Raw genomic sequence first — 10,635 nt, forward strand, 5'->3', positions numbered from 1 at the left:
TGTCCATGGCAAAATAATGATTTCCTATTTGTGACAGAGAGTTCCAGAAACTGCCTGTACTTTGTCCACAGTTTGTTATGCTACAGCCTCATTCCAAAATGGAATAAATACTTCAAAATTTTACACACCCCATAACGACAAGTTGGATTTTTTTTTTAAGCCACTCCAGTGGTATCTTGGCTGTGGTCTTAGGGTTATTGTCCTGCTGGAAGGTGAACCGCCGTCCCGGTCTGAGGTCTAAAGTGCTCTGGAGCAGGTTTTCATCCAGGGTGTCTCTGTACATTGCTGCATTTATCTTCCCCTCAATCCTGACTGGTCTCCTAGTTCCTGCTGCTGAAAAACATCCCCACAGCATGAAGCTGACACCACCATGCTTTACTGTAGGGATGGTACGGTCCAGGTGACGAGTGGGGCCTGGTTTCCTCCAAACATGACGCCTGGTGTTCACACCAAAGAGTTCAATCTTTGTCCAATCGGAGCAGAGAGTTTTCTTCCTCATGGTCTGAGTCCTTCAGGGGCCTTTTGGCAAACTCCAGGTGGGCTGCTACGCTCCTTTTACAAAGAAGTAGCTTTTATTTGACCATTTTACCATATAGGCCTGATTAGTGGATTGATGCAGAGATGGTTTTCCTTCTGGAAGGTTCTCCTCTCTCTACAGAGGACCACAGGAGCTCTGGCCTAGTGACAATCGGGTTCTTGGTTACCTCCTCGACTCCCCTGGTTGCTCAGTTCATACGCACAGTCAGCTCTAGGAAGAGTCCTGGTGGTTTAGAACTTCTTCCAGGTTTGTTCCGGGAGACAATCCTTGAATAGACCGGTGTGCCTTTCCAAATCAGGTCCAATGAACAGAATTTACCACAGGTGGACTCCACTGAAGCCGTAAGAACATCTTAAGGATGAGCAGTGGAAACAGGATGAACCTGAGCTCAGTCTTGAGCTCATGGAAAAGGCTGTGGATACTAATGAACATGTGATGCCTTAGTTTATATTTAAAATAATTAAATTAAAAAAAATCAAAACCTTTTCCATGCTGTCATTATGGGGTATTTTGTGCTGAATTTTCAGGAAACAAATTAATTTATTACATCTTGGAATGAGGCTGAATCATAACAACATGTGGAAAAAGTAAAGTCAGGTGAGGTAAACCTACCTCACCTGACTTTTAAATGAGCTACAATCGATAGCAGTTCAAACTTCCATATGAGTGTCAAACAAGTGACAGCTCTCTGAAACAATCTTTTTGTCCTGTACCCCGTTCACTGGAGGTTGAACTTTTCAAGGTTCTCTTGAAACAGCGTACTTTTGACGGCTTTGAAGACGACCTTGATGTTCTCTGTGTCCGTGGCACAGGTGAAGTGTGTGTAGAGGGCTTTATGGCGCCCAATGTGCTGCTCAACGTACATTTCCAAGAAGAAGTCTTGTGCAGACTTTGCGTCTCCCTTTGGCCCTGCAGGAGGTGTAAGTGGTCAGAATTAGAGGGAATCCACTTGATTTAAGGATAATAAATAAAAAAATATAGAAATGTAACATTTCAATGGAAACTTTTTACCTTTATACGCTGGGAAGTAGTTTGCCACATGAGAATGTTTGACTTTCTCTTCCAGCAGGTCGGTTTTGTTAAGGAAGAGGATGGTGGAAGAGTCTTGAAACCAAGGATAGGAGAGGATGGTCGTGAACAAGGCGAGGCTCTCTTTAAGTCGATTCTGGAGAGGGTTGAAAATGTTTGATTGAAATTGAAAAACAAACAAAAGAGCAAAAGAAAGTAAACCTTTCAAATTCCTTTCCCTTGTCAATTTCTAATTTACAAGTAATGATCCAGTCAGCTTTTTTTCACATGTATGCAATCATTTCATATGCATTAATCAATTCTTTAAGGGAGGGTCCAAGTTGATGGAACATTTAATGTAATACTACAGAGTTTATAAACACACAGACACATCTCAATGAATTAGAATATCACTGAAAAGTTCATGTATTTCAGTAGTTTAATTAGGAAAGTGAAACTCATTTTGTTAATTCAGTGCATGCAGATAGAAATATTTCACCATTTATGTGTTTTGATCGTAATGGTCATGGCTTACGGGTAATAAAAACACATCAGTATATTATAAAATTACTATTCTACATAAGACCGAAGTGAAGATTTGGAAAACTCTGGTTTCATGGTTTCATGTGGAGGGGGGTTTGGAAAATACCTGGCTACATGTAAACATGGCCTTACATTCTCTACAGGTTTCAGGTCTAAGCACAGTAATATCTTGGTCACTGAACCAGCTTTTGGTTCTTTTGGCGCTGTGGGCAGGAGCCAAGTCCTGCTGGAAAATGAAATCATTGTCTCCTGAAGCTGAAGGAAGCATAAAGTGCTTTAAAGATTCCTGGCAGCTTTGAAGTTCGCCAATGATGCTACAGTGATGGGATATATCACTGGCGGTGGCGAAGCGGCCTACAGGACGGAGGTGGCCAGCCTGGTGTCATGATGTGATTACATCGACCTCACTCTCAGCATGGACAAGATCAAGGACATAACAGTGGATGTGAGGAAGGAGAGGAGACCTCATCGACCACTGTTCATCATGAAGTTTGAGGTGGAGGAGGTGAGCAGCTTCAAATACCTGGGCGTACACATCAGCAAGGACTTCAGACACCTGCAGAGAGTGGTAAAGACTGCCGAGAGGATCACTAAATCTCTGTTTCCACCAATCACTCCAGTTTGGATCAGGACAGTTTGGTACGGGTTGGATCAGTATCGCCTAATCCTGTTTGCACCGAATGCTACAAAATAGCATAACAACATAGCAGCACAACACAGAGTACCCGGCTTATATATCCAATGAAGAAGAAAAATGGGACACGATAAACAAAGAGCAATGATAGAAGACACCCAGCAATTTGTCTTCTTTGTGATTGGCATGAGGCTCTTTGTTACAAAGAACAATCAAGCTTTGTTTCATAGAAGGCTGTGTGCCGCCAGGTTAAATGCAGCAACTGCTGTCACATGTTAAGTAACATTTCTTTCTACCAATCAACAGACTGCAGTGTGTCTAGCTCCACCTCCTGGGGTTGGATTGGTATGTAGGGCACCCAGACAGAAGGCTCCCAAAAAGAGGAACGGTTCATCTCCGTCATATGGGGATCTGTCCCAGGATTAGCCACTGGAAACGCCACAGAATATGTGCCGTACTGAGGCGGAACGGGCCTTAAGACTCCACTGTCCTCTCTGCAGAGCGTCTACCACTGTAGAGTCTACAGGAGAGCTGCCTCCATCTTCAGCCCCACCCACCCAGGACAAGGACCGTTCAAACTCAGGCTGGAGGTAAAGAAGTGAGAAATGTAGGAACCTCCAGACTCAAAAACTATTCTTTTCCCACTGCCTTCTGACTCCTGAACAAATGACAGGAAGGTAACAACCAGAGACTAATTTATGCTGGTCCCCTCATATTACATTCTTTTTTTTTGCACAGTTGAAAAAAATCACACTTCCACTTTCCACTGCCTTCATTTGCCTTATTTTTTTGGTGGTTTTGTATAAATTAGTATTTTTATTAGTATTATAATGAGTTGTGTTTTTTCCTTTAGCTATTTTTAATATATCATTGTTGGCATTCATTGCATTTGTCCACCAAACAATGGTCCGTTTCTTTTCCTCCATAGTCCAGGTAAGACCCCTCTGTCCTTGTCTCTGGTTCATGAGTGGTTTGACATTGAATCTAGACAAATTATGAGTTTTACTTTTTGAACTGAACCACTGAAATAAACTTTTTCACCATATTCAAAGTCATTTAGATGTACCTCTACATTCACACACATTATAACTGAAAGACCCGTGTATTCCAACAAAATGGTTTAAAAGGCTAGAAATGAAAAACTCTGAAAGAAAACATTGCTCTTACATCTTTAGCACTCTCGATAAGGACTTGATCGTACTCGCTCAGCGCGGCCAAGTAAATGACGGAGGTGACGTTCTGAAAGCAGTGGATCCACTTCCTCCTCTCTGAACGCTGACCACCAACGTCCACCATCCTGAAGACACACAATCCATCAACTAAAACAACTGGCTCTGGCTTATTTCAAAGAGAACAATCTCCAATCATCAGCATCACTAATGAATAAGTCAGTTCTTGGTTTTTGAACTTGAACACAAACCAGAATTTAAAGATGAGAGGATTTGGTGTCACATGACAAATTCCTGGCACCATAAGTCTGGTTGTGTGAGCCCAAAGAGGAAACAATCTGAAAAAAACAACACCCTACCTGAAAATCACATTTGAAAGCTCAAAGGGGTACTCGATGATCCCAGTGGTGGGGACCCTGACTCTCAGTACGTCCTGCACGGTGGGGATGAATGATGGACTCATGATTCTGTCCAAGTCACTCAGGTAGCTGAAAGGTTGACAACAAGCATCCAGGTTAAAGTGCTGACTGAAGTTTGTCTGACGTAAATGGAACATCATGTAAGAACAGTTCATTTATTACATTTCTGAAGGCTGACCACACCCGAGATTATTTTAAGCTGCATTTAGGGCTCCGTTGTCTTCCCCTGCGATCGGGAAGCTTGACCTGATTCAGCGCTGCTTCTGATGTTTGTCTAAATAATCTTAAGGTATGCGGAGTCAAGTTGATTTGGCAAGTTTTTTAACTTTTTCAAAACCTCATGTGTAGCTGTTGCTCACACAATGCATTTTCTTTCCAAATACAGCTACATTTAAAAGACAACAGGAAAGGATTTATTGTCAAGAAGCTTTGCTCCAACAAATAAAATAAACTAACAAAGACAAATATCTTTACTTTTTGATCCACGTTTAAAGTTGTTAAGTGTGTGATTGAGGATTAGATAGTAAACGTGTTCTCTTCTACAATTTTAAATTCTTGATATCTAGGAGTGGTCCCATGTGGCCAGTCTTTGACATATAAAAATAAATTCCTAAATTTAAAGTTCTTCACCCAAATACATCATGGTTTTCTGAAAAAAACAATCCTTTGTCTCTTTCTTTAAGATATAAAATACTAACCGCAGACTTACTATTTGGCAGAGTCCGATAACTGGAATTCCCTCCTGCGGTCGTAGCACCTTTGAACACCGTGGTCATTCCACACTCTCTTAATGGCGTCTGCCTGCCAAGCCTCCAAAGTGGACACCCGGTCAGCTTCTACTTGGCTCAGCTTCTCTGCGTAGCTCTGACACACACACACACAAACACACACACAAAAAGCCACAGAGATTCATTTAAAGGCAAACCTTCAATCTTTTCCTGGCCTATTAATAGACCATCAGGTAGATGAGAGCTCTGCTGACAGAAATCCATCCAGAGGGTTTCTGGACATCAACAAAACTCTCAGAAAAAAAAGTGAGAGGTATGGGCTGTTGTCTTCTGAGGCTATGATCAGGGTGACGGTCAAATGCTGCTTTAATTATATATTCTAGGATTAGGGAGGTGCAGTTTAATGAAAATCTCCATTCACAACATTGCTTAAAGAGGGGGTACTGTGCTATCTTTCTCTTTTTTAAAGAAAGGTGCATATATATGAAGGCTCTTACTTCAGTCTCTGTCTGAAACACTTTGTTTTAGCTGCTGTCTCTTTAAAGCTCCCTGCTTCGCTAACCTCCTTCCCTCTGATTGGTCAGCCCTCTGAAGGCTTGTCAGGGGGAGAGCTATGGGAAGGCCTTGGTGTTTGAGGCCCCCCACTCCAACATGTTATGAACTAGTTATGAGGTTCTCATGTGATGACCTCATCATTTCAGGGTTAGGGGGCTGAAGCTATTTTTCAAACAAACAATGATAAGTTCAGACAGATTCAGAAATTTCTACAATATGTAGAGGTTTGAAAAGTCCAGCTTTGATATTTTGTATCCATGTTGAAAATATGGGAGCAGGATACCCTCTCTTTAAGGCTGCAGCTTGTCAAATAAGTTGCACTGAAATGTGTACTGGTTGATCTGCTGTTGCCACACACAGGCATTTATGTTAGTCTTCCCATTTCCTCCTGTTGAGGAAGTTTGAAATACCAAATCAAAGCAGCATCACCAAAGATTCAGGACTAACCAGTTTGACCATAGACTCTCTTTGCAGTGACACAGTGAGGTTACTAATGAGCCTCACGTCCTGGTGTTTTAAAGGACATTAGGTAGATTAGTATTAGTCCTTTCAAAGGGTATGACTTGTCTTACAATATTCTTATCATCCACGTAGTCCATCCTCAGAGACTTCATGGCGCTGATCAGCGCCTGGATGGCTGTGACGATGTTCTGAAATATCAGACGAGTGAATCCTTTCCTGTCAGCTTCATTGTACCCGCTGCCATGAATGATCCTCATCTGTTTAATGAAAGTGCTCTTCCCACTTTCACCAGTGCCTGGGCAAATGAAACAAATGAGACAAAAGGAGGAGATGGAATCAGATCAAAGAGAAAAAAGAAATGGGGCATGGGTGAAAAAAAATCAATCAGCAGAGGGTAAACAGGATGAAAAATGCTGAGCTATTATGAATGCAAAAAAATATTCACATGTGAAAACTGTGTTTAAGTATTGTATTTCGCAGAGTTACAGCTTGAACTTGGCGTTGTTATTAGAAGACTGAAGGTTTGCCAATCAGTGTATCTAACAATAGCTGTTTGCCCTTGAATGGAGCGGTGAACTGTTTCCTGCCCCCTTGGTTGTAAATTACTTGATAAGAGCAGCTGCTAAGTGCCAAAATGCTTTAAAATATTAACCAGGAGCTGACCTTTACAGGAGGATATTCCTCTCTCTGTCAAGGCTTAATATTTTAAAGTTCATGTCCAATGTGTTGTTTACAACCTCAGCTTTTATTTTTTTTTAGTGGACAAACAGACAATGGAGCCAATTGTGGCAGAGCTTTCACCTTATAATGTAATGAAATGAATCATGCTCTAAATTATGTGTACATTTATATTTTTTGGTCCAGTGCACAAACAAAACCAACGTATTACGTCCCACTAAACTACATTTGGACTGTGCAAAGGCTACTTGTTTATAGCTAAAACTCTGTGCATTCTGCAGAAACTCAACAGAAAGTTATAAAATGGTGCAGAAATGGAAAATACTGGTGCATAAAATTGTTCATTAGGAAGGCTAAGAAATGTTTGGGGCTAAAAGTCCAGATCCTGATCCTGCCATAAAAAATCCTGACCTATTTTCCCTGAAATCGTCCCCTAATGGAGAACGTTTTCTTTGGTCATAAGCAGAGTTTGCTGATGTTTACACAGGATGTAACACAGCAGAAAACTGACCACTGATCATCTGGTATGAAGAGACACCTGAGGGACAGGTGAGGTTTGATTACATAAGTCTGTCATGATGGTACAAGGATGTTTGAGCACATGTAAAGACTGATACCGGAAACACTTAAAACATTTGCAATTCATGTTAGTTTCTTGGTAAGTATCAGTGAAAGCTGTTAGCCATGGGTCATTTTCACACACAAAAAAATAAACGTGGCCCTCTGAAAAAAAAAAGGCAACTTGTGCCCAAAACTGATGACTTTTTTTTTCCTTATCTGAAAAATAGGTTAAAACTATGTTTCATACAGCCTTAGTTTGATTATCTCTGGCTTTAATTCCTGCACTTACCTCGGAGTGACACGCTACGGTGAAAAAGAATGTTTCAACAAAGATTGTTTACAAGATTTTTAATTTTGCACAAAAATGAGGTCAATACTTCTGGTTAGTAGACCGTGTTCAATTGCATTGTGATTATATTGAAACACTTTGAGTTTAAATGAGAAGTCACCAAAACTAGTTGGGACATGTTTAGAAATCATGTGTCCAAGCTGTGACAATTTATCTGACATCTACAGGCAGTCAACTCTGTTGGTTTAGAGAGCCATATCTATGTGATAACCTTAGGTTACCTTTACAGAAATAATGGCAGCAAGCCTGAACTGTGACCCTGACATTAACAGAAAAATATACAGCATGAGACACTTTTTAAACTAAATTACAACATCCAGATATTGTCTTTTAAAATTGTATTTAATGTAAATTTAGAAGTCTCATGTTATGTGAGTCACATTAAGAGAAGATGAGGAAGTGAATCAGCGAACTGTCCTCTATCACTCACCTAACAGCAGCAGCTTCAGCTCCCGGTAAGACTCTCTCTTATCCCGTCGAAGTTGCCTCTCTATTTCTCTGTGTATCCTCAGTCTCTCCGTTTCCTCAGCAGTCAGGCAGCACTCTGCCATCTTCCCACCACTTCACGACCTGCTTTTTGATGAACTACGCCACAGCTGACGGGGATTAGTGAAAAGAGAGGCTAATGATTTTCCTCGGACTTGCCAAGAAGGTTTCCTCCGTCCCGGAACAGGTGGCGACTCTCTGCACTCATTCTTCCTCGTGCGGGTCCAGCTCAGGTGCATTTCACATTCCTGCTGTGCACGAGGAGGCGGGTGGAGGGCCGGAGTGTGAGGGACTGAAGGCGAGGGGAGTTTCTGAGTATCTGCTTACAGGTCCACACTCCCAGGGGCCGCTGAATGTCAGACACTTTCCCCACAGTGAGGCAAAGGAAAGGGGCGGATAGTCTGGAGCAGAATCATATCTGTAAATATACCTAGAGATTTTGCAGGTAAGTCTTCAATTTTACATAATTTTATCATACAGTCTGTGATTTTAACTGAAACTTAAGAATGTCTAGGTATGGAAGCCCAAACAGGTCATTAAAAATAAGTGGTGGGACACAATAACTTAATAAAATGAACCATGGCTTTGTACTTTCTTTTCAACATAAAGTACAGTTTAAGGAACATTACTGTATTTCAAGCAGATAAAATCTGCAAGGCTGAACTAATCCAAGTTTTTACAGACTTAAAAACTTGAGTCAAACTTAATTATTTATTTTTTCACTTATTTATTTATTTATTTACTCATTTATTTTTGCAAACTTGAGTGTGAGTTTGTAAACCTGAGTGCGAGTTTGCAACAGTGCATGCATACTCGGATATAAATAAATATATATTTTTTTTTCATGGCCTAGAGTCCCTGAAGAAATAAGCCAAGAAGATTGAAATGTTGCGGTTCTGTTGTGTCACTGTTTAAGTAAAAACATCAAATACACTGGGATAAATGTATTTTGGATTCTTCACTGTTCTGTTGGTGTTTGGGGTGTTAATAAAGCAGATAGAAGGCATATAATATGTTAGTCATCACTATAGATTGTATGGAATGTGGATGTCCTCTCTATGACGTCACCTATTTGTTTCTAATACAGAACTTTGTTGGCAGTTGCTGTATTGAAAAAGCTGTTTGCTAACTTCATTCGATCAATCGAGATGAGGTGAAGAGGTGGACCTTTAGGCCATGTCCACACGTAGCTGGGTATTTTCAAAAACATATATCCCCCCTCGTTCGTTTTTAAAAATACTTCCGTCCACACGCAGCGGGTAAATCCGCCATTGAGTGCGGCTCCAAGTGCGCCAAACCCATAATGGGCAGTATTTACCTGATGTAAAACCCGTGTCAGCCAACCAGAATGAGCCCCCGTCAATCAGCTGTGACGTTTAAGAGCTGAAAACTCTGTTTACCGGCGCCTACACAAAACCATGAAACCGGAGATTTCCAAAATCTTCACTTTGGCCAGTTTTTAGAAAACACCATTTTCGGTGACAAAAAACTGCTGTTTCATGTGGACGACAGGCGTAAACGTATAAAAAAATATATGTGTTTTCCTTATTACCCGGCTACGTGTGGACATAGCCTTAGCCTCTTTTAGGACAGCTACAGGTTGCCTGCCTGTCAGTTAAATTAGCTATGCCCATATATGGGCATAGCTTTTCAACAGTAGCAAGCTTTGAGGAACTGCATCCCTATTCAATATGTGCTGATAGTGAAATCAGGCACTATATTTAAAAAACATATTAATTGCACAAAAATTCACACGATATAGGAGTTCAACATTAGTAGGACTACATTTTACAGGTGATTATGAAGTATGGTTAAACAGTCTGACCACGGCTGGAAGACAGACTTTGATGTTTATCTGAGCAAGAAACCTGTAAGTATGTTAATGTACTTTTTGGGCATTGGTCTGGCTGACATCCTAAAGACAAATTTTGTCTCACTTCAGTAATTACAAAGTTTTAGTCGTCTTTTCAGCTCTGAAAGTTTTTTCTTTTTTTTGCCTCAGTACAACATACACTTGGCCATATTTACCTCACTTACCAACATTCATGAAACCAAATTATTTAGCATGTTTTGACTTGAGTTGAACTTGTGCATGTTTTTGGAAAAATAAATGTCTCATCATATCAGAACAATATTTGGGTCTGCATTGATTAAAGGATCTAGCACACTGCAGGCCCCTCACCCTTACATTCTTCCCTAGATGCACCACCACCAAATTACCGTCACTTTCTGTCTCCCTCCAGAAATAACATTTCTTTGTCACACTTTATATCCCTGTGTGCAACACTAAATATAAATGGACCTCGAACTGAATGCTGCTGCAGGCTGCAGCCAGATGGATGCATCACAGAGGAGGATTTCAGGTCTAACACGGCTCCAGATGAGCCAGTGAAGCAGCCAAGAAGACCAAATGCTAAACCAACAGTGAGCAGAGGCTGACTTCCAAACACAAGTAAAGAATAAATAGCACATAGCCAGCACAACATCTGTTTATTTTCTGTTATT

At 40.8% G+C, this 10,635-nt stretch overlaps 1 protein-coding gene across 1 annotated transcript; it reads right to left on the minus strand.

Annotated features, from left to right (window-relative positions):
* Positions 1 to 1,036: 1,036 nt before the first annotated feature.
* On the minus strand, positions 1,037 to 8,561 carry LOC141805811 (guanine nucleotide-binding protein subunit alpha-14-like). Its single transcript, XM_074691004.1, has 7 exons — positions 8,075 to 8,561; positions 6,167 to 6,351; positions 5,021 to 5,175; positions 4,252 to 4,380; positions 3,891 to 4,020; positions 1,550 to 1,703; positions 1,037 to 1,447 (listed from the first exon to the last, which is right to left on the minus strand). The coding sequence occupies exons 1-7, from the start codon at positions 8,193 to 8,195 to the stop codon at positions 1,257 to 1,259; spliced, it is 1,065 nt and encodes a 354-aa protein (XP_074547105.1). The 5' UTR covers positions 8,196 to 8,561; the 3' UTR covers positions 1,037 to 1,256.
* Between the last annotated feature and the right edge of the window lie 2,074 nt (positions 8,562 to 10,635).

This window comes from Halichoeres trimaculatus, unplaced genomic scaffold, assembly GCF_033239565.1.
Source record: "Halichoeres trimaculatus isolate MK-OKI-2021-1 unplaced genomic scaffold, fHalTri1.1 fHalTri1_scaffold_16, whole genome shotgun sequence".
Classification (NCBI taxonomy): domain Eukaryota; kingdom Metazoa; phylum Chordata; class Actinopteri; order Labriformes; family Labridae; genus Halichoeres; species Halichoeres trimaculatus.